At 53.9% G+C, this 23,467-nt stretch overlaps 1 protein-coding gene and 1 non-coding gene across 3 annotated transcripts in view; one reads left to right on the top strand and one right to left on the bottom strand.

Annotated features, from left to right (window-relative positions):
• NARF (nuclear prelamin A recognition factor) overlaps window positions 1-7,384 on the top strand; it is a 29,154-nt gene extending 21,770 nt beyond the window's left edge. Inside the window, exons 7-11 of one of the 2 annotated variants that reach the window (XM_031011637.3) lie at window positions 535-664; window positions 3,181-3,244; window positions 4,278-4,415; window positions 4,967-5,079; window positions 7,039-7,384. In XM_031011637.3, the coding sequence (XP_030867497.1) occupies window positions 535-664; window positions 3,181-3,244; window positions 4,278-4,415; window positions 4,967-5,079; window positions 7,039-7,280 (687 nt within the window). In that variant the 3' untranslated portion in view covers window positions 7,281-7,384. Of the gene's footprint in view, window positions 1-534; window positions 665-3,180; window positions 3,245-4,277; window positions 4,416-4,966; window positions 5,125-7,038 lie in introns of both variants that reach the window. The other variant, XM_004040757.5, reaches the window with a different exon arrangement.
• Window positions 7,385-13,503: 6,119 nt separating this feature from the next.
• On the bottom strand, window positions 13,504-13,575 carry TRNAM-CAU (transfer RNA methionine (anticodon CAU)). Its single transcript has one exon. It is a non-coding gene; the product is annotated as a tRNA-Met (tRNA).
• Window positions 13,576-23,467: the final 9,892 nt, after the last annotated feature.

The raw sequence follows: 23,467 nt of genomic DNA, 5'->3' as shown, positions 1-23,467 counted from the left end.
GGTAGAGTTGAAGAGGGGATGGGAGCCAGATGTGGCTACAGCACTTTCATCTGTGGGGCCCGGCCTCAGACCCACAACAGTCCCAGCCCCAAGAAAGTGCTGCATGCAGCCAGGCTCGATGGCTCACGCCTGTAATTCTAGCACTTTGGAGGCTGAGGCGGGCAGATTGCCTGAGCTCAGGAGTTTGAGACCAGCCTGGGCAACACGGTGAAACCCCATCTCTACTAAAGTACGAAAAATTAGCCAGGCGTGGCGGCATGCGCCTGTAGTCCCAGCTACTCGGGAGGCTGAGGCAGGAGAATCGCTTGAACCCGGGAGGCAGAGTTTGCAGTGAGCTGAGATCACGCCACTGCACTCCAACCTGGTGACAGAGCAAGACTCCATTTCAAAAAAAAAAAAAAAGAGTGCTGCATGCAGTGTCTGGAGGGCAGCAGCAGGGGGCATTCGGTCTCCCATCCCTCTTGTCCTGGGCACCAAGCATAAGCTGCCGTCACCTCTTCACCAGCCCTAAATATGGGTGCCCCTCTCCCACAGAACCTGTCTCCAGAGAAGATTTTCCACGTCATTGTGGCCCCTTGTTATGACAAGAAGCTGGAGGCTCTTCAGGAAAGCCTTCCCCCTGCTTTGCATGGCTCCCGGGGCGCTGACTGCGTGTTAACATCAGGTGAGAGGTGGGCGGGGGTGCACCTGGGTGCTGGGGGAATCTCCGACTGGCCAGTACACACCAGAGCCAGGCAGATCTGTGTCCCAGAGCCATCTCAGTGCCTGCCAGTGTGGTCGCTTGTCTGAAGTTACTGACAGCTGAGGGTCCTAGGGGCTTAACTGCAGGTGAAGAGAAGGGTCATGTTCGATCTAGCCTCCTGTCTCCTCTGTGCATCTTCCTCAAGATAAATCAGGTCTCAGCTGGGCGCAGTGGCTCACGCCTGTAATCTCAGCACTGGGAGGCCAAGGCAGGTGGATCACCTGAGGTCAGGAGTTCGAGACCAGCCTGACCAACATGGAGAAACCCCGTCTCTACTAAAACTACAAAAAACTAGCCGGGCGTGGTGGCACATGCCTGTAATCCCAGCTGCTCGGGAGGCTGAGGCAGGAGAATCGCTTGAACCCGGGAGGCAGAGGTTGCAGTAAGCCGAGATCGCGCCATTACCCTCCAGCCTGGGCGACAAGAGTAAAACTTTGTCTCAAAAAAAAAAAAAAGATAAATCAGGTCTCTGGGAGAACCACTTGGGCAGTATGGTGGCCCTAACTTTACATTACAGTCCATGTAAGGTACTTATCTCTTGGTGGGAAAGTTGTCTACAGCCATAGCGGGTCTCCTAATCACAAACCAAGTCTGCACTTAAAACACAAGTGAAGTTTTTTTCATTCAGAATAAAATGAAAAAGGCACGTTTGCTCCAGCGATATTGCCTTTACCACGGTATTGGCCACTCCTTTCAGATGTTAAGAGCCTACAGTGAGTTCTGTGTGTGTTGTGGACGGAAGTGATTCCCTGGAATTATGTAGAACCCATTCAGAAGAATGTCGACATCAGTTGGTAGGGGAAGCTTAAGACTTTGTTAAAATTCTGGCGGAACTGTTTTAATTGGTCTCTGAAAACAGGTCCCTGCAGGTATTTAGATCAGTGGTAGATGAGGTAGAGAGGTCAGCTCTCAGGGACAATCTTTAAGGGCACCAATGTCCCTCACAGGCCCCTGACTTGAAATTCTAGCACGCAGACGCCTCTGGAAAGGTCCCCACCCCATAGGCAGAGGCTCCCTGTGGGGTGATGTGGCAGGGGTGTTGAAGGATGAGGGATAGAAGGGTCCTCAGCACTGCCATCCTTCACTCTCAGAGGAAGGGCCCAGGGGCCATCTGCTTATGTTGACAAAATAAAAACATGCGCGGTGGGCTGTCAGAAGAACCATGTCCAGCCATCTTTTTTCTGAGTGCAGATTTATAGGAAATTACGCTATTTTCTTACCTGTGTTTCCAGCCATCTCACAGCATCTAATGTGATGCCACAGCCATGGTTTTAGAGGCTCAGTTTTTCTATTAAGGGTTTTTTTTCAGGCATCCTCATGTAAAAAGAAATACAGAAAGTGGTTCTCACTTTCAGTTGATCTCATTGCAGAATAAACAATTGTCATATAAATGTAGCTGGGTACAGTGGCTCAGACCTCTAATTCCAGCCCACTCAGGAGGCTATGGCTGGAGGATCACTTGAGCCCAGGAGTTTGAGACCTTGCTGGGCAACACAGTGAGACCTCGTGTCTTTTTTTTTTATTTTTTGAGACGGAGTCTCACTCTGTCGCCCAGGCTCTGCAGTGGCTCCATCTTGGCTCACTACAACCTCCGCGCCTCCCAGGATCAAGCGATTCTCCTCCCTCAGCCTCCCGAGTAGCTGGGATTACAGGCGCGCCCCACCACACCAGGCTAATTTTTGTGTTTTTAGTAGAGAGGGGGTTTCGCCATGTTGGCTAGACTGGCGACCTTGTTTCTTAAAAAAAAAAAGGTCTGGGTGCAGTGGCTGACACGTGTAATCCCAGCACTTCAGGAGGCTGAGGCAGGCTGGTCACCTGAGGTCAGGAGTTTGAGACCAGTCTGGCCAACATGGTGAAACCCCCGTCTCTACTAAAAATACAAAAATTAGCCAGGCGTGGTAGTGCACACCTGTAATCACAGCTACTCAGGAGGCTGCAGCAGGAGAATCACTTGAACCTGGGAGGCAGAGGTTACAGTGAGACAAGATTGCACCACTGGACTCCATCCAGGCTGGGCGGCGGAGGTGAGACTCCATCTCAAAAAAAAAAAAAAAATGCAACCAGTGTATATTTCATCATCCTATCTCTGTGAGCTTGTTATACACAAAAGTTTTCTGTTTGTTTCATGCAAAGTAGGCCAAAAAAGTTTACAGATTTTCCACATGGGAAAATCATGGAGAGATTGTTTACATAAATCCCACAGTTCGAGGGCAGAAAGAGGAATGGAAAGAGGAGTTAGAATTGAATTCTGCTTACGTTTTATTAGTGTTTCATTTTATTGGCCTCACTTTGCCCTTTAGATGGACTCCTGCTGTGTGTGATGGAGATTTCATAGGAGGGAGGTCACCCAGGGTCACTAATGTCAAATCTCCTGCAGGGGAAGAAAAGTTCCTGTGGCCACCTGTGTCTTTTCAGTGTCTTACTTCGTTTGTCTGCAGGTGAAATTGCTCAAATAATGGAGCAAGGTGACCTCTCAGTGAGAGATGCTGCCGTCGACACTCTGTAAGTGGCTTCTCTGGGGAGAGTCCTCTGCGGGGCAGGACCTCTCGTCAGCCCTGCCAGCCACCTGCCAGGCCCAGGGCTGCCCTGCTTTATGATGAGGCCATGTGAAGCACTGCGATGCAGTCCCCCAGGCCCCTGCCACAACCCTCAGCCACCCTCTAGCTGTTCAATGGGATACCATTCACCAGGGCTGCCAGGGAGTTGAAGGCTTGGTGGGCTTCCATGGTGTGATTGCCACCCTAAACCCTTGAGGAAGGACAAAATGCACAAACAGCTTTGTCCTCGCTGGCGCAGGGCTGTTCATGTGTGCACCAGCCCCCTTCTTCCTGAGTGCCATCTGTGCCTCACATTCCGTGTGGTCTATGGGGCAGTGGGGCAGCTCCCTCAGGCCCCTTTGCACCAAGAGTGGCAGGCTGGGTTCTGCTGGGGGCGGTGACCTCAATACCCAGCAAGGCCCAGGGCTCCTGCTGCACCCCAGGCACTGGGCAGAGAGCACCACAAAGGCAGTGGCGTGTGTCCTCGCCAACAGTCCGCATCCCAGGTGCTGCATTCGTGCCCTTTTGGGGAAAGGTAAGATAGAAGTTTACAGAATTTAAGCATCTGTGGGGCCAGGCGTGGTGGCTCACACCTATAATCACAGTACTTTGGGAGGCTGAGATAGGAGGATCGCTTGAGTCCAGGAGGCCGGGGCTGTAGTGAGCTATGATTGTGCCACTGCACTCCAGCCTGAGAGACAGAACAAGACCCTGTCTCCAAAAGAAAAAGACCATAAGCATCTGGAGCACCTGCAAGAGCCTGTGCGTGGGCTCGGTGTGACTGAGAGTCCTCCGCCTGGCCCGAGCATCAGGCAGGCCCTCCCGAGACCCCTCAAGATGCTAGAATGGGACTTTCTCCAAAGTTTAAACATCTGTACAGGATTTAGCTTCTTTGGTGGCGAACTTGGATTGTGATGCCCTCAGGAAGTCTGGTTTCACTCTTTCTGTCACTGTACGTCGGCATTCATGAAGAACTTGTATTTTCTCTGCCTGCTGAGGTTTGGAGACTTGAAGGAGGACAAGGTGACGCGCCATGATGGAGCCAGCTCGGACGGGCACCTGGCACACATCTTCAGACACGCGGCCAAGGAGCTGTTCAACGAGGATGTGGAGGAGGTCACTTACCGAGCCCTGAGGTGTGGGGCAGCATCCACAGCCTGTCTGTGCCTGTGGTTAGCACGTGCGCATGGTGTGCCTGTATGGATCTGTGCATGTGGCGGTTCTATGTATGGAGTTTACGCTAGTCAAAATCAAAAGGACTTTTTTGTGTTTATTCAGACCTTTTATTTTGCTGACATTCCAAACTTACATTAGAAAGTGTTCTTGGCCGGGTGCGGTGGCTCGTGCCTGTAATCCCAGCACTTTGGGAGGCCGAGGCGGGCGGATCATGAGGTCAGGAGATCGAGACCATCCTGGCTAACACGGTGAAACCCTATCTCTACTAAAAATACAAAAAATTAGCCGAGTGTGGTAGTGGGCGCCTATAGTCCCAGCTACTCGGGAAGCTGAGGCAGGAGAATGGCACGAACCCGGGAGGCAGAGCTTGCAGTGAGCCAAGATGGTGCCACTGCACTCCAGCCTGGGTGACAGAGCGAGACTCCATCTCAAAAAAAAAAAAAAAAGAAAGTGTTCTTAAGTCACAGATAAAAGACTTGATGGATCAAAATTCTCTGTGTTCATTTTGTAGAAACAAAGACTTCCAAGAGGTCACCCTTGAGAAGAACGGAGAGGTGGTGTTACGCTTTGCTGCAGCCTATGGCTTTCGAAACATCCAGAACATGATCCTGAAGCTTAAGAAGGGCAAGTTCCCATTCCACTTTGTGGAGGTCCTCGCCTGTGCTGGAGGTGAGGTGCCAAGAGCAGCACCTGGCTCTGTCTCCCACGGGTGCTCGGGCCACACTGGTCCTGCAGCTGCCAGAGAGATGGTGCTCTTGGCCACCCAGAGCCTCTCTCAGCCCTGAGAGCTTTGTAGGGTGTGGATGCTCCCGTGGGGCTTGTGCTGGGACATTCTAGGCTCCATTGGTTTTGCTCTTTTCCTCACCCCATGTAGCATATGGGCATTCTCTTGGGGACGTGCCCTCAGGAGGCCCAACATGGCACCAGGTGAGAGTCAGCCCGTGGCGGCTGGCTTAGAGAACAAATCACAAGAGTTGAGGCTGCCCTGCCTAGGAGAAACACCCCTGCCCCGTGCCAGGCACCAAGGATGAGCCTTCTCTGTCCTGAGTGATGGGAGAGAGCAGTGAGAGGTGGAAGCGGGAAGGGGTGTGACCCAGCCTGGGCCTGAGGGGCTCCCTTGTTGCGTGGAGGGAGGGTGGGCCACTGTGTGTCCTTCAACACAAAGGATCTCGTAGAGGAGGGGAGGCCCCAGCCAGCACTGACAAGAGGAGGGTGAGGGCAGAGAGGCGAGCATGTGGCCTTGGAGGCCTCACTGAGCATTCCAGGGGCACGGAAGGGTCAGTCCCACAGCTGGGCTGAGGAGCAGCCGGGAGGTGGGCCGTGAAGCAGGGCCTCTGGGAGGGCCTCTGTGTGCAAGCGGGTGGAGCTGGGGCCTGAGGAAGGAGAAGGTGCAAGCCCAGCTCCCTGGGAAAGTGGAGGTTGGAGACCAGCTGGGGTGCCACCCTGGAACCCATGGGGAGTGAGGTTTAACCAGGGAAATTTGCTCCAGATTGTTTTAAATGAACTCTTACACTACTAAGAGTGACATCATCTAACACATTGGAGAGTAAGTAGCATTAATAGATAGGAGACGCATTTTTACTCAGGCCAGTGTTGGGTGTGTGGGCTCACGGCTGGACTCACAGCTCAGCTTCCTCCGGTGCAGCCTCCAGGCAGGGCCCAGCACACTAACACGTGTGGTGCAGGCAGGAGTGGTTTAACTGCTTGTTCACAATTCCTGTGCTATCCTGGTTTTGCCAAATTCCAAGAGAAGTTGGAAATGGGGATTTGCATATAAAGCCACCCAGTTCTAAAAGGTTGGTAACTTAGGTTTTAGGTAAAACCATTTTATGGGTGATGTAAATGGGTAAGAATGAGAGGCACATGGGTCCAGGCACGGTGGCTCACGCCTGTAATCCCAGCACTTTGGGAGGCCGAGGTGGTCGGATTACCTGAGGTCAGGAGTTTGAGACCAGCCTGGCCAACATGGTAAAACCCTGCCTCTACTAAAAATACAAAAATTAGCCGGGCATGGTGGCACACACCTGTAAGCCCAGGTACTTGGGAGACTGAGGCGGGAGAATCGCTTGAGCCCAGGAGATGGAGGTTGCAGTGAGCCGAGATTAGGCCACTGCACTCCAGCCTGACCAATGGAGAGAGACTCTGTCTCGAAAAAAAAAAAAAAAAAAGAGTGAGAGGCACACGGGGCTATGAGTCTGGGATCAGTGTCCCTGACAGCCTTGAGGAAGACCCTGGCCTGTGCAGCCAGCCCTAGCCTTAGGCCACACAACATTCCACGTCCCCTTTATTCCTCTCCTGCTTCCAAACTCTTCCCTGTGAAGCAAAACTTCCTTAAGACTATCCCGGCTGGGTGCGGTGGCTCACGCCAGTAGTCCCAGCTCGAAGTAGGATTGCTGCTTGGAGCCAGGAGTTCAAGACCAGCCTGAGCAACATAGCGACACCCGCCCCTCCCTGCCAATCTCTACAAAAAATTTAAAAATCAGCCGGGCAAGGTGATGTGTGTCTGTAGTTCTAGCTGCTCAGGAGGCTAAGGCAGAAAGATCGCCTGAGCCCAGGATAAACTTACCTGTGTTTATCTTTCAGGATGCTTAAATGGCAGAGGCCAAGCCCAGACTCCAGACGGACATGCGGATAAGGCCCTGCTGCGGCAGATGGAAGGCATTTACGCTGACATCCCTGTGCGGCGTCCGGAGTCCAGTGCACACGTGCAGGAGCTGTACCAGGAGTGGCTGGAGGGGATCAACTCCCCCAAGGCCCGAGAGGTGCTGCATACCACGTACCAGAGCCAGGAGCATGGCGCACACAGCCTGGACATCAAGTGGTGAAGTCAGGCCAGGGCCTTCCAGCTGCTCTTGGGGCCAGAGCCAAGAGCCTCTCAGTAGAGGGAGGGGCTGTCCTGAGTGGAGTATTAAAGACACTTAAGAAAACAGCTCAATGGGTTACTTTGGTTTCTCTGAGTTCCCTGCTACCCCGTTTATTGGAGGCCCCTCAGGCAGTTTCATGTGGTGCTATCTTCATAATAGGTGTGGGATTGGAACTTTTTTTTCTTTTTTTTTTTTTTTGAGACAGTCTCACTCTATCACCCAGGCTGGAGTGCAATGGTGCAATCTCAGCTCACTGCAACCTCTGCCTCCCGGGTTCAAGCGATTCTCTTGCCCCAGCCTCCCAAGTAGCTGGGACTACACGTGCACACCACCATGCCCAGCTAATTTTTGTATTTTTAGTAGAGATGGGGTTTCACTATGTTGGCCAGGCTGGTATTGAATTCCTGACCTCCTGATCCACACCCGCCTTGGCCTCCCAAAGTGCCAGGACTGCAGGCATGAGCCACTGTGCCTGGCAGATTGGAACGTTTTAACATGAGAGGAGCACTTCCCCAATTTATCCCTTCATCCTAAGATTGTGAAAAAGTCCCAAAGAGTGGGAATGGAGACAAGACTACTGTATTTTAGGTTTAAAAAGAAAAATCCAGAAAGTGTCCTGTGAAGAGCTAGGACCCCCAGAGGTTCTAACGCACATGACTTGGAGGTGATTTGATGTGGGAGTGAGGGCAGAGGGTGGGGTGGCTGTGCCTGTGGACTTCTGTGGCCCTGGGGTTGTTAGGGCAGGCAGTCCACAGTCCCAGATCCCTGCCCATTTTGGCTCTTTCTTTTACCCACTCATATTTTCCTTGAAAATGTTTTTGCCAGAACGTTAATAACTGTCAGCCTTTTAGAATCAGGAGACTTATATACAAATCTGGATTTTCAGTTTTTCTTAGAAAAACTGTAGTTTCTGACAACAGTAGGCCCCATTCCTCACAGCCAGTCACCACCCTCCTCCCATTCCTCACAGCCAGTCACCACCCTCCTGGACCACACTCGGCCCTGGGCCATTCCTCACAGCCAGTCACCACCCTCCTGGACCACACTCGGCCCTGGGCCATTCCTCACAGCCAATCACCACCCTCCTGGACCATACTCAGGGCCCTGGAGGCCTGGCAACCCAGGCCCCAACTCAAACTTGTACATTCAGTCTTTGAGTTGGACTCACATTGGGGCAAGGGTGACAGACACGAGAATGGAAAATTGAGAAGGCTGCCCGCACAAGCTGGGTGGGTGCAGGGGGCCCCAGCTCATCATCAGCACCGTCGTGGGCTGGGAGTCCGGGGTAAAGGTTCTGTCTGACCCTGAGGGGTTGAGGATGCTCAGGTGGTCCAGCCTCCCGCAGAACACTTCCCTGTCACCCTTCGCAGACAGGTTTCTTCTCACATGGCCCTGGCCCATCCACTCGCCATGAAGCCCTCTGTGCTCAGGGTGATGGAGCCCCCTCCATTCTGGCACTGCACTGTGGGTGTGAGCTTGCCTTAAAAAGAAAGGAGAGGCCAGGCACGGTGGCTCGTGCCCTATAATCCCAGCACACTGGGAGGCCAAGGTGGGAGGATTGCTGGAGTCCAGGAGTTTCTACATGGGAGACTCCGTCTCCATAAATTTTTTTTTTTTTTTTGAGACAGAGTCTCACTTTGTCACCCAGGCTGGAGTGCAGTGGCGTGATCTCGGCTCACAGCAACCTCCGCCTCCTGGGTTCAAGCGATTCTTCTGCCTCAGCCTCTGGAGTAGCTGGGATTACAGGTGCACGCCACCGCGCCCGGCTAATTGTATTCTTAGTTGAGACGGGTTTCGCCATGTTGATCGGGCCGGTCAGGCTGGAATTTCTGACCTCAGGTGATCCGACCACCTCAGCCTCCCAAAATGCTGGGATTACAGGCGTGAGCCACTGCACCTGGCAAAAAATTTTTTTAAAAAAAGGAGAAAGTTTAACCACAAACAGTGAAACAGAGCTGGCAGACGCCTGAAACTCCACGGAACCATGCAGCTGTACCCTAGGGCTCCTCCCAGGAAAAGAGAGATGTCAACGTGGCCCGAGGTGTCCTGAAGCACTGGGATTGGATTAACTCGAGCGATGGCCTTCCCAGCCCTCCGTGCTGCAGAGCCTCTGCTCGCTAGGCTGCCTTCATCTCACTGTGTGCTGTGCCTGTGCACCTGTCTTGTCAATAACTGCATATATTGTGTTCCGTTGCCTGTCTTGCTGGATAACTGTATATATTGTGTTCAGTTGTGTATTTGTTTTGCTTTCAATCTATATACAGTTGGGTTTCCAACCTCTGATTCTGGAATAAACAGTTGCAGCGTGTCTGAGTGAATGGTTGAGTGAGCCGAGCCACCTGCTGCCCCAGCAGGGCCACATCTTGTGGTGTGTTGCCATCCTCACCATGGCCACACCAGGTGGCCTCGCCCTGTGCTTTCTGAGCCGCCACCTGGTGTGGAGTCAGGAGAGTCCTCTGTCTCCCTCCAGGAAGATGCTCACCAGGCCTAGAACACCAGAAGTCGGTAGAGGGCCACCCTCGTCCAGCTACAGTGAAGAAATCACCTCCTGCAGTAACCACTGCGCAGGGCACCACAGCTGGCCTGCCGTGAAGCCGCCCCTGCAGGTCGCGTGGGGAGGCCAGGCTGAGGCACTGGGCACCAACATGAGACACCAGGGGTCCCCGTGCCTGCTGATGGGTTATAGCCATGGGGACTGTGCATTTTCTCCTGCACAGGAGAAAAGTGGCGAGATTTCCTTCATTGTAACCGGAACGATATTAGCGGTCAGGCCAAGGCGCCTAGATGTGGAGGCAGCACACTGGTCGGGAGGGATGGTGTGCGCGGCCCGTGCCTGCTGGTGAGCCAGGCTGGTCCTGGCATGAGGCAGCACGCTGGTTGGGGGGATGGTGTGCCTGGCCCGTGCCCGCTGGTGATCCAGGTTGACCTGGGGGGATGGTGTGCCCGGCCCGTGCCCGCTGGTGATCCAGGCTGGTCCTGGTGTGAGGAGGAGGAGGATGAGATGAGCCCTGGGTGGCATCCCGTGCTGGCACCACCATGTAGGAACATGGCCATGTGTGCTCTGGTGCTGCCATGTACTGCAGGGGACCCGAACACGTCTGAGCTGATAAACGTGTTGCCGTCCCAGTGAATAGATCTGCTGTTCGGTGCCTGTGGTCTGATGGGCAGCGCCCAGGTTTCTCAATTCCATTTCCACCTGGCCTGAGAGCTTGTACTCATCGCAGCCAGTGTAGACTGTCCACACTGCTCCTTCCTTAGTGTTGCTGGAGTTGCAAATGGGCTCATCCACTGTGCCTGCCTGTTGGTTTGCTGCTTGCCTGGGATGTGGATCTAGGGTGAACCCTTGGGTGTGTGCCGGCTTTGAGGGTGTCCCATGGCCTCATCTGCGGGCCCAGAGCTGAGCAACTGAGGCATCTGGACACATGGTCTGCCACAGTCGTGTGACCTTCACGCCGAGTCTAGGCCAGAGATGTCAGAGGAGGGAATTGCGGCCCAGGCAGGGGCTGACTTGCCCAAGGCCACTTGGCCTCCAGATGGGGCCCGGTGTTTATGTTTCTACTTCAAACAGAGCATCTGTCTAAAGCAGATCAACCCTCAACTCGTGGTTAGGAGCCCTCAGTCCACTGCTGCAGGGGGCGAGCTGTCGGTTTTGGGTAGAGGCCGGCTCTGCGTTCTGAGGATGAGCCTTGTGGGTTTTGGATAGATGCCGGCTCTGCATTCTGAGGATGAGCCTTGTGTTCTGAAATCAAGGAGAGCAGGTGCCAGGGCTGTCGGTTTTGGGCAGAGGCCGGCTCTGCTTTCTGAGGATGAGCCTTGTGTTCTGAAATCAAGGAGAGCAGGTGCCAGGGCTGAACACTTCAAAGTTGTAATGCGAATTGTCCAATAGGCAAAGATTTTTATTAAGTATTCAGCTGAGTAAGAAGAGGGGGTGCTCACGACTGCTGGCTGGAGTGCAGTTTGGCAGTAACGCCCCAACTTGATGAAAGTTGTATAGTTTAGCTGTTAGGAACTTTCCCAGGAGCAGTCCACCTCACAGGTGCCCAGTGCACAGGACCTGGAGGATATCTCTTCTATGTCTGCATTGGTGTAAACAAGCTACAACACCGAACTAAAAGCCAATCAGGGCAAGTGTCAGGACATCCTGGGGGTTCTAGGAGTGGTTAAAGTATAAAATAGATGTTTATGTCCTGACATGGACTTTTTTTTTTTTTTTTTGAGACAGGGTCTGGCCCTGTCACCCAGGTTGGAGTACAGTGGCACCATCATGGCTTACTGCAGACTCAACCTCTCAGACTCAATCAATCCTCCCACTTCAGCCTCCTGAATAGCTGGGACTGCAGGCATGCGCCACTACTCCCAGCTAATTTTTTGTACTTTCTGTGGAGACAGGGTTTTGCCATGTTGCCCAGGCTGGTCTCGAGCTCCTGGGCTCAAGTGATCCTCTCCCCTCACCCTCCCAAAGTGCTGGGATTACAGGCGTGAGCCACCACGCCAGCCTGATTTGAAATTTGGTTAGAATAAGAAAGAAAACCTGGCAAGCCAGAGTGACAGACATGGCATCTGCATGGTGAGTGTGGACAAGTGGCAGTGGATTTGGGAGGGGGGACTGGAGCGGGAGCAGTGGCTGCCAACCATGGGCCTGACCCGGCGAGCCCGTCACCAGATTCCAGATACTCCCACCCCGACTGCTTGGACGTATTGCAAATATAGTGACTCATAGGATTACTGTCCTTTGATTTATGTTAATCATAGCCTTGAATGCTTTCTTAAAGTGTAAAAGTTACAGTTAAAAAAACCTCCAACCTTACTTTTCATAACTCTGCCAGCTCTTTGTGGTGGGTTAGCCTTCTGCTCTGGGTGGCACAGTGGCATCAGCGTCTGTTTTGCTAACTCTGGGCATCTCATCCTAACTGTGCCCAGCCACACGGAGGGCCTCAGAGAGGGGCAGAGAAGTGCATTTTGGGTGGCTGCATTTGCCATCCAATATCCTAGTTGGAATCGGGAGACCTTGCATCAAGCCAGGACACAGGACCACTGTTGGATGCCATGGTCTGAGCAGCAATGTGGCCCTCATCTGAGGTGTGTGCTGGGTCTGCCTCTGCACCAGCTAGGTGTCCTGGTAAGTTAAGTAACACTTCGCCTCCCCTCTGTTGCCCCTAAGCCTTTGTCTCGCATCGATCTTGGCAGAATCCTCCTGTTCCTCTGTCTTCGGCTTTAGCCACCATCAGGGTGTGTGTCCTGCTATTTCCCCACTCGTTTTTGCCCTGTAAAGGAAAGACCATGTAGCAGCTGGCACTCCTTCCCCACTCCAGGCCTGGTGTTCTGGGCTGTGGTACCTGAGGATTCTGTCTCTGAGCCAGTCTGGACACAGCCAGGCGGCAGCACTGGCACTTTGGGATGTCAGTGCATCCTCATGGGCACTGTGTGTCCACGTGGGATGCCAGGACCTGGTGCTGGGATGTACAGGGAGTGAGTGCTGCGGCTGCATTTCTCTCCTGTTGGAGGGAGGTTCTCACCTCCGGCTTCTGATGATGTCAGTGGAGCGAGAATGCCAACCCAGAGGGCCGTGACACCCCAGCCCTTTTTTTTTTTTTTTTTTTTTTTGAGACAGGTTCTCGTTCTGTCACCCAGGCTGGAGTGCAGTGGTGCAATCTCAGCTCACTAGAGCTTCGACCTACCAGGCCCAAGAGATCCTCTCACACTCCGAGTAGCTGGGACTACAGGCGCCCGCCACCACACCTAGCTAATATTTTTGTATATTTTTGTAGAGACGGGGTTTCACCATGTTGCCCAGGCTGGTCTCCAACTCCTGACCTCAAGCGATCCACCTGCCTCAGCCTCCCAAAGTGCTGGGGTTACAGGTGTGAGCCACTGCACCTGGCCTTGATCTTCTAGCGAAAACTAGAGAGAGACAAAGAGAGAGAGAAACGTTAAGAGGGAAAGAAAAAGCAGGAACCCCTAAGCCCACTTCCTCAGGAGAGGAAGGGAAGAGAGGATGGGGATCCAGCCAGACCCTTTTGTCAGGAAAACACTTGCTGGGTTCCTTACCTGGAGGGGTCTCTAGTGAGTCGGTTGATGGCAGGAGGCTCCCTGGCAGCCAGATGGAGAAGAATGCCAGCCTCTGCAGGCACCTTCGGCCACGTGGAGGAGCAGACCTAAGTGTCAGGAAAGAAAAGGGAGTTCATAGCAGAGGATGGTTTCGATCCATCGACCTCTGGGTTATGGGCCCAGCACGCTTCCGCTGCGCCACTCTGCTAGCTGAAAAGGGGCATCCTGAGTCAAATCATGACCACATGAGTCATCTCCCTGCAGGCGGCGACCCCTACTGGCCAAGAGGGGCCAACAGAGGACTGGCTGGGCAAGGCACATGCTCAATTATAAGCCTACTCCTCCTCTCTCAACTTCTTATAGATAAAACTCTCTGAATTCATGTCCTTTTCTGCTGTTAAAACATTGGCTGGAGGCCGGGCACAGTGGCTCACGCCTGTAATAACAGCACCTCGGGAGGCCAAGGCAGGCAGATCACCTGAGGTCGGGAGTTCGAGACCAGCCTGACCAACATGGAGAAACCCTGTCGCTACTAAAAATACAAAATTAGCCGGGCGTGGCGGCGCATGCCTGTAATCCCAGCTACTCGGGAGGCTGAGGCAGAATTGCTTGAACCCAGGAAGTGGAGGTTGCGGTGAGCCGAGATCGCGCCACTGCACTCCAGCCTGGGCAACAAGAGTGAAACTCTGTCTCAAAAAAAAAAAAAAAAAAAGTTGGCTGGGCATGGTGGCTTATGCTGTAATCCCAGCACTCTGGGAGGCTGAGGCTCAGGAGTTTGAGACCAGCCTGGGCAACACAGGGAGACCCCCCCCCCTGGCCTCTACAAAAAATAAAAATAAAAAAAAAATAGCCAGGGGTTGGCAGCCAACGCCTGTAGTCCCAGCTACTCAGGAGGCTGAGGTGGGAGGATCGCTTGAGTCCAGGAAGCAGACAGCAAAGATCGTGCCACTGTGCTCCAGCCTGGGTGACAGAGCCAGACCCCAGTCTCAAAAAACAAAACAAAGACTGAAACTCCTGGGATCCAACTGAAAGTATGAGCCGGGACACTCAAAGGAGACAGCTGCAGCTAGTCTAATGAACTGTCTGTGATGAGCATCTCGACACAAGCCACGGTCAGCACCCAGGCCTGAGCCCTCAGGGCAGGGTGCATCCTTCCCAGGAGCCCCGACCCTGTGAGAGCTGGAGCTAATGGGATGGGCCACCAAACAGGAGGCATGGCTCTCCTGAGAGGAGCCATTGACCCTAGGCCAGGCAGAGAAAGGGCTGGGGAATACCCAAGACTCTTTTTCCTCCACCCTCCAATCTCCTTGCCCGTGCCTCCCATTGGCTGCAGCTGCTTAGCTGTCTTGCCCTCTGCCTTCCAGGCGGCCTCAGGTAAGAAAGGCGGAGGGGAGCCTAGAGGACACATCCCAAAGCACTACAGGAAGTAGCTGTGGCCCTACATGTATGGCCACGTTGCCAAGAGCACTGGAGGGAGGGGAGGCTGAGGCATAGCCTGCAGCCAGGGAGCTCCGTGATGTTGCTGGCACCCGGCAGGGCACAGGGTGCAGCCCTGGGCCCAGAACCTCCAGACTGGGGGCTGCCCATGGGGTGAGGCTCCCTGTGCTGCACCTACAGGCCTGTACTGCAAACCTTCACCTCCGCAGTCTAATGGGTGTTGTGTGAGTCTTACAAACCCAAGCACACGGGTACAGGCACAGAGGTGAAAAGGTGTCGACTGGGAGAAGACAGAGGGAACCTTCTGAGCAGCTCAGAACTGTCCCAGGGCTTGGCCAAGCTGCTAGGCTCAAAACCAGATTGGAGGGTTGGTGTCAAAGGCTTGCTGATGAGGTATGTGGATGGACTTCTTGGAACAGGCCCAGAATTTGAGAAGAGATGGTCCCCACTCTTCTGGGTGTACGAAGCAATCTAAACATGACGGCCAGACTCTCCAGCCACCTTAGTGATGCTTGTTTTATGGCCTCGGACCAAAATGGTCATGAGAACACGGAAGGAGGGCACGCCCAGGCTTCTTTCTTCGTTAAGCCCGCCCGGGCAAGGGCTCCTGCTAAAATGTTTTAGCGACCAACCACACATCGCAATACTAGTGGGGTGGGGCAGCCCGCACCTGGTGACAGGTGGCCTCACTCATCCTTCTGTGGAAGGCGCAGGGGCCATGCTGGAAAAGACCCTGAGGCTGGACCTGGTCGTATCTGCGTCCCTGCAGGAACCCACTGTCGCTGCCCCTGCACGACGCCCGCCAGCCCACGATGGCAGCAACAGGTGATGGGCCCGTGCAGGTGGGAAACCGATTTTCCTCTCAGCTGCTCGCCCTCCGGAGGCAGCTGGCCCAAAAGAGTGGCATCGGGCGTCCTCCTCCACACAGCCTTAGAGGGGGAGGTCGGCACCAGCATCTTTCCCACGCTCCTGGCAGATGCGCCCACGGCTTCTACCCGGGATGCCCGAGCGTCAGTCGGGCCAGCGCCAGCCGCGCGCGCCGGAAGCGTTTACTCGTGCAGATCCCCGGCGCGGAAGCCCGACTACGAAGCTGCGGCATCGCAGGCGCCGCCTCAGGTCCCCACCCGCTTCCCCCCGAGTTTGCGGACGGAGCTGGCGCCTCTGAAGGCGGAGGCGAGGGCCCCGCTCCTTGACCGTTCTTGCTCCTCCGCGGGAGCCGCCGGCCGTCACGTGGGAGGTCACGTGGGCGGCCTGTCAAACGCTCGGAGACGCCTTCGCGCGCAGCCCCGGCCCTCACGGGGGCGCGCAGTCCGAGCATGCGCAGCAGGAGGCGCGAGTTGTCCTCCACAGCGCGGCGGGGCGGGAGACCTCCCTCCCACCCGGATCCCGCCGGCCTCCCTCCCACCCCGATCCCGCCGGCCTCCCTCCCACCCCCGGCCCCCGCCGCCCTCCCTCGGCGCTCGGGACAGGCTCGGGACGCTGGGGCCGCGTCCGAGCACGTGAGGGCTGAGCAGCCCGCGCCTCTCCTTAGGAAACCCAGTGAGACGCTGGGTATTCGAATGTGGTCGCCGGGGAACGGGCGGCGCCCACAACCCCCGCGCTCGGAGAACTCCCCAGTCCCGCCTGAAACGAACGCGGTGCCCTAAAGTGCGGGCTGCAGGCTCTGCCGCTTGGCGCGGCAATGATTGAAGGTACTGCTTTTAGGAGAGAATAGAAAGGGCCTTCTTTCCTTTCCCCCGGTGGATGTAAATGTGCTTGTTATTATGGGGCATTTAGAAAAGCTTCTGTCCACTGTGTATTCTCTTTGGCAACGCTCTAGACACTTTGAGGGTTGCTGTCAGATCTGGCCCAACCTCTCCTATATGAGGGGAAGGATTTCAGGCATTTCAAGTGCTCCGCGCAGGGACTGGCCCGGAATTCCGCGCGTCTTCCCGGTGGCGTTTTTCCTTTGTCTTTGGTAGAGGACTGGGGGTGGGGGTGGGGGTGGGGGGGGTGTCTCGCACTGTTGCTCACGCTGGTCTCGAACTCCTGAGCTCCGTGGATCCTCCCGCCTCGGCCTCCTACGCGCTGGGAGTGCAGGTGTGAGCAACCCCGCCCCGCCCAGAGCGGCTTAATACCAGCTTTCCAGCGTTGTGATTTCAGGAGAAACGCAGGCTGACTTCCATGTTTACTATTCACTCTTCTTCACTAATGACACCACGTACATTCTGTTCGTGATTTCTGTGTGACTCAAGTCAACAAATGCTCCGTGTGCTCTGCGGAGCCTTTGTGATTTTTGAGGGTTCTCAAGATACTCACTGATGGCGCCGGGCGCGGTAGCCCATGCCTGTAATCCTAGCACTTTGGGAGGCCGAGGCAGGTGGATCACAAGGTCAAGAGATCGAGACCATCCTGGCCAACATGGTGAAACCCCGTCTCTACTAAAAATACAAAAATTAGCCGGGCGTGGTGGTGTGTGCCTGTAATCCCAGCTATCGGGAGGCTGAGGCAGGAGAATCACTTGAACCTGGGAGGCAGAGGTTACAGTGAGCCGAGATCGTGCCACTGCCCTCCAGCCTGAGTGACAGTGAGACTCTGTCTCAAAAAAAAAAAAAAAAACCACCGGTATTCATTGATGTGAAAGACTCCCTGATGTAGGTAATGTCGGTCTGTTTTAAAAACCTATACAAACAACCAACACAGGCAATGTTTAGTCTTAGGAAAGACTAACCAACATCAGGTGGCAGTTTTTCTGTTTAAAAAAACTTATTTTGGCCGGGAGTGGTGTTTCACCCCTGTAATCCTAGCACTTTGAGAGGGCTACGTGGACGGATTGCCTGAGTTCAGGAGTTCAAGACCAGCCTGGACAACATGGTGAAACCCCGCCTGTACTAAAATACAAAAAATTAGCGCGGCGTGGTGGCACCTGTAATCCCAGCTACTCGAGAGGCTGAGGCAGGAGAATCGCTTGAACCCAGGAGGCGGAGCTTCAGTGAGCCGAGATGGTGCCATTGCACTCCAGCCTGGGTGACAGAGCAAGACTCTGTCTCCAAAAAAAAAATGGTTTCAAAATGTTTTGAGAAGCATCTGTTTTGTCTGATGTGTTTTAGTTGATTAAGTACAAGTTGCAGGATCGGAATCTTGAACAATAAATCTTCCACTAAAAAGTGTTGGGTGGAATTACTGCTCGTCGTAACAGGTGTAATGAGACAGCGTGGTCCTGAAATCAGCAAATTTGTGGGTGTGTCTGTGGCCAGCCCAGTGTGTGTCCTGCTGACTGGACCAGCTGTGGTTTTCCTGTCTGTGACCTTCAGCTTCCTTCTGCATCTTTGCTTTCTGTTTGGTGTGTTCTCTCATAATGTCTGTATCGTCATTTTCATTCTCCATATTTTTTTAGTTACGATGATTCTTTTCGTTCATGGTTTTGGCCATTAGTGTTTTTAATTTCTGTTGTGACACAGTACTTTGTCTTGAGCTCCACAATTGTGTAATAAAATAACAATACACTGGCCGGATGCGGTGGCTCACGCCTGTAATCCCAGTACTTTGGGAGGCTGAGGTGGGTGGATCACGAGGTCAGGAGATCGAGACCATCCTGGCTAACACAATGAAACCCCATCTCTACTAAAAATACAAAAAATTCACCGGGCGCGGTGGCTCACGCCTGTAATCCCAGCACTTTGGGAGGCCGAGGCAGGCGGATCATGAGGTCAGGAGATCAAGACCATCCTGGCTAACACGGTGAAACCCCGTCTCTACTAAAAATACAAAAAATTAGCCGGGCGTGGTGGCGGGTGCCTGTAGTTCCAGCTACTTGGGAGGCTGAGGCAGGAGAATGGCGTGAACCCGGGAGGCGGAGCTTGCAGTGAGCCGAGATCGCGCCACTACACTCCAGCCTGGGCGACAGAGCGAGACTCCGTCTCAAAAAAAAAAAAAATACAAAAATTTAGCCGGGCATGGTGGCACGCGCCTGTCGTCCCAGCTACTCAGGAGGCTGAAGCAGGAGAATCGCTTGAACCTAGGAAGTGGAGGTTGCAGTGAGCAGAGATCATGTCACTGCACTCCAGCCTGGGCGACAGACAGAGACTCCATCAATAAATAAACAAAATAACAATACACCACACATACTGACTTGCGAGTGTGTGAAGGGGTTCTGTCCTGAGAACACACATCTCTTCAGCTACTTTTGCTGTGTTATTAGCAATTTGTGTGTTATTTCTTCTGGAACTTCCAGAATTTCTCAGGACAATTGCATATGTTTCAGATGTGCAAAGCCTCGATGTGACTTCACACTCCAGGGATCACAGTTGGTGCTGCCACAGGTGTGTGCCCTGCAAGCACAGGCATTCCAAGAAATGGTTCACTGTAGCAAAATTTCTGCTGCGGGGCAGGGACCAGTTCCATAGAATCTGCCCTCCAGGAGGGATTTCCCATCCTGACCAGCATTCGAGAGTAGGTTCTCTGCTCACATTATGGGAGTCAGATGTTCGGAGAATGTTCCAGACTGTGTGTTGGGAAGTATTTCAAAGCTTGATCTCCCCGAGCCTTGTGTGCTCCTCTTGCCTGGGGCTAGTGGTCAGGAGCCCCATGGGTCAATTTCTGGCCAGGTGAGCACCTGGCAGCTGGCCATAGCATAGCTGGGTCGAAGGAACTGCAGAGCCCAGCACACCCCCCATGCCTCCTCCAGTGCTTCCCCCGGAGGCAGGGTGGACACTGCCCTACCTGGGGCCCTATGGCTGGGCCTCAGATCTTCCCAGCCAGCCTTTTTGACCAGGTGAACTCAAACTCCTGGACTCCAGGGATCATCCCATCTCAGCCTCGTGAGTAGCTGGGACTACAGGCATGAGCCACTGTGCCTAGCCAAAAAAAAAAAATTTTTTTTTTTGAGAGGGAGTCTTACTCTGTCGCCCAAGCTGGAGTGCAGTGGTGTGATCTCGGCTCACTGCAACTTCCACCTCCCAGGTTGAAGCGATTCTCTTGCCTCAGCCTCCCGAGTAGCTGGGATTACAGGTGCTCACCACCACGCCCGGCTAATTTTTGTATTTTTAGTAGAGACAAGGTTTCACCGTGTTGGCCAGGCTGGTCTCGAACTCCTGACCTCAAATGATCCACCCTCCTCGGCCTCCCAAAGTGCTAGGATTACAGGCATAAGCCACTGCGCACAGCCAAAAGATTTTTCTAAAATTATGGCTGTGGAGGTGTGGAGTCACTGGTAGCAGGAGCAAGAGGTGTAGACTTGATCACACAGTGTTGGCAATAGCCAGTGGAGACCTGGGTCCCAGGTCCTGCCTCCCCACCCTCTACCTCCACCCCCAGTGGAGGCAAAGACCTTGCCTCTCAGTCTCCAGCTTTCTTCCCTCTACCAAGTCCCCTAGCCTGGACACTCACATTCTCTGATTCTGTAGACAGCGGGGACTCAAAAACCTGTGCTGTGATCATGGTTAGTCAACCCATGAAAAGATGCACAGGCTGGGCAAGGTGGCTGTCGCCTGCAACCCCAGGACTTCGGGAGGCCAAGGCTGGCGGATCACTTCAGGCCAGGAGTTTGAGACCAGACTGGGCAGCATGGCAAAACCGCATCTGTACAAAAAATACAAAATTTAGCCGAGCGTGGTGGTGCACACCTGTAGTCCCAGCTCCTTGGGAGGCTGAGGTGGGAGGACTGCTTGAACGTGGGAGGTTGAGGCTGCAGTATGCCGAGATCGTACCACTACTGCACTCCAGCCTGGGTGACAGAGTAAGACCCTGTCTCCAAAAAAAAAAGATACCCAGCATAACACCACAATGAGATGCCACCACGTACCCACTGGAGTGACAGTGATGAAAGAAAAGGGTGGTCATGGCCGGGTGCGGTGGCTCACCCCTGTAACCCCAGCACTTTGGGAGGCTGAGGCAGGCAGATCACCTGAGGTCAGGAGTTCGAGACCAGTCTGGCAACATGGTGAAACCCCGTCTCTATTAAAAATACAAAAATTAGCTGGGCTTGGTAGTGGGCGCCTGTAATCCCAGCTACTCGGGAGGTTGAGGCAGGAGAATCGCTTGAACTCAGGAGGCGGAGGTTGCAGTGAGCTGAGATTGCACCACTGCCCTCCAGCCTGGGCAACAAGAGCGAAACTCCATCTCAAAAAAAAAGAAGTGTGGTCATGCCAAGAGTTGGGAAGAGCAAGTGGGACCCTGCTACATGGCTGGCGGGGTACAGAATGGGGCAGTCACTTTGGAAAGGTTTGTCAGTTTTGTTTTTTTTTTTAATGTTTTTTATTTTATTTATTTATTTATTTTTTTATTGATCATTCTTGGGTGTTTCTCAGAGAGGGGGATTTGGCAGGGTCATAGGACAATAGTGGAGGGAAGGTCAGCAGATAAACAAGTGAACAAAGGTCTCTGGTTTTCCTAGGCAGAGGACCCTGCAGCCTTCCGCAGTGTTTGTGTCCCTGGGTACTTGAGATTAGGGAGTGGTGATGACTCTTTAACGAGCATGCTGCCTTCAAGCATCTGTTTAACAAAGCACATCTTGCACCGCCCTTAATCCATTCAACCCTGAGTGGACACAGCACATGTTTCAGAGAGCACAGGGTTGGGGGTAAGGTCACAGATCAACAGGATCCCAAGGCAGAAGAATTTTTCTTAGTACAGAACAAAATGAAAAGTCTTCTATGTCTACTTCTTTCTACACAGACACGGCAACCATCCGATTTCTCAATCTTTTCCCCACCTTTCCCCCCTTTCTATTCCACAAAACCGCCACTGTCATCATGGCCCGTTCTCAATGAGCTGTTGGGTACACCTCCCAGACGGGGTGGTGGCCGGGCAGAGGGGCTCCTCACTTCCCAGTAGGGGCGGCCGGGCAGAGGCGCCCCTCACCTCCCAGACGGGGTCGCGGCCGGGCAGAGGTGCTCCCCACATCTCAGACGATGGGCAGCCGGGCAGAGACGCTCCTCACTTCCTAGATGGGATGGCGGCCGGGCAGAGACGCTCCTCACTTTCCAGACTGGGCAGCCAGGCAGAGGGGCTCCTCACGTCCCAGACGATGGGCGGCCAGGCAGAGATGCTCCTCACTTCCCAGACGGGGTGGCGGCCGGGCAGAGGCTGCAATCTCGGCACTTTGGGAGGCCAAGGCAGGCGGCTGGGAGGTGGAGGTTGTAGTGAGCCGAGATCACGCCACTGCACTCCAGCCTGGGCAACACTGAGCACAGAGTGAACGAGACTCCGTCTGCAATCCCGGCACCTCAGAAGGCCGAGGCTGGCGGATCACTCGTGGTTAGGAGCTGGAGACCAACCCGGCCAACACAGCGAAACCCCGTCTCCACCAAAAAAATACGAAAACCAGTCAGGCATGGCGGCACACGCCTGCAATCGCAGGCACTCGGCAGGCTGAGGCAGGAGAATCAGGCAGGGAGGTTGCAGTGAGCCGAGATGGCAGCAGTACAGTCCAGCTTCGGCTCGGCATCAGAGGGAGACCATGGAAAGAGAGGGAGAGGGAGACCGTGGGGAGAGGGAGACCGTGGGGAGAGGGGGAGGGGGAGGGGCAGTTTCTTAACATTTGTCCAAGGAGCACTGGCGATTTTGTTGAAGAATGGTGTTAGGAATCAATATCTGGGCACTGGCCGTGCACGTTGCTACTGGAATGTCATCATTTCTCGGCATCTCAGGGGACTGAGCCAGGAAACGTGTGTGCACTTGGCCCGTGTACGCAGGCATGTCTAGAACTGTTTGGTTTCTTTCTTTTTCTTTTTTTTTAGAGACAGGATCTCATTTTGTCACCCAGGCCAGGCTGCAGTGGTGTGATCTCAGCTCACTGCAGCCAGCCTCAAACTCCTGGGCTCAAGTGAGCTCCTCCCTCAGCCTCCCAAGTAGCTGAGACTACAGGCACGTGTCACCATGCTCGGCTAATTTAAAACAAACTTTTTTTGGTAAAGACAGTGTCTGGCCAGGGGCGGTGGCTCACGCCTGTAATCCCAGCACTTTGGGAGGCCGAGGTGGGTGGATGACGAGGTCAGGAGATCGAGACCATCCTGGCTAACATGGTGAAACCCCATCTCTACTAAAAATACAAAAAATTACCGGGGCATGGTGTCGGGCACCTGTAGTCCCAGCTACTCAGGAGGCTGAGGCAGGAGAATGGCGTGAACCCGAGAGGCGGAGCTTGCAGTGAGCTGAGATCGCGCCACTGCACTCCAGCCTGGGCGACAGAGCGAGACTCCGTCTCAAAAAAAAAAAAAAAAAAAAAAAGACAGCGTCTTACTTTCTCTGCCAGGCTGGTCTCAAACTCCTGGGCTGAAGTGATCCTCCACCTTGGCCTCTCAAAGTGCTGGGATTACAGGCGTGAGCCACCACGCCCAGCAGAGGGATTTTCATCTTGATTCTCTGTGCTTCACAGAAGCTCAGAATAGGTTTTTGCACGAGTCAGTGAATAGTAACTGCTTGGAACGTTAATTTTTTGTGAAATTTCTCCAGCCTGATTCTGCATGTGACAAGTGCTGACCCTGATCCCAAGCCCCACTCAGGGCTCAGAGTCTGTTGGGGAGAACGTGTGTGTAAATAAATGACTGTCCCAGACTCTGAGCTGCAGAGGTGATGCTAGGCAGGGCAGCCACTCAGGAGAAGCAGTAACCCTCACTGTGCAGTAGTAGGTGGTCGGGTGGCTGACGGAGGGGCTGTGGGAGCAGGTCTTGCAGGCTGGTGGG

Source organism: Gorilla gorilla, chromosome 4, assembly GCF_029281585.2.
Source record: "Gorilla gorilla gorilla isolate KB3781 chromosome 4, NHGRI_mGorGor1-v2.1_pri, whole genome shotgun sequence".
NCBI classification, from domain to species: domain Eukaryota; kingdom Metazoa; phylum Chordata; class Mammalia; order Primates; family Hominidae; genus Gorilla; species Gorilla gorilla.
This window is presented reverse-complemented; position numbering and strand designations above follow the sequence as displayed.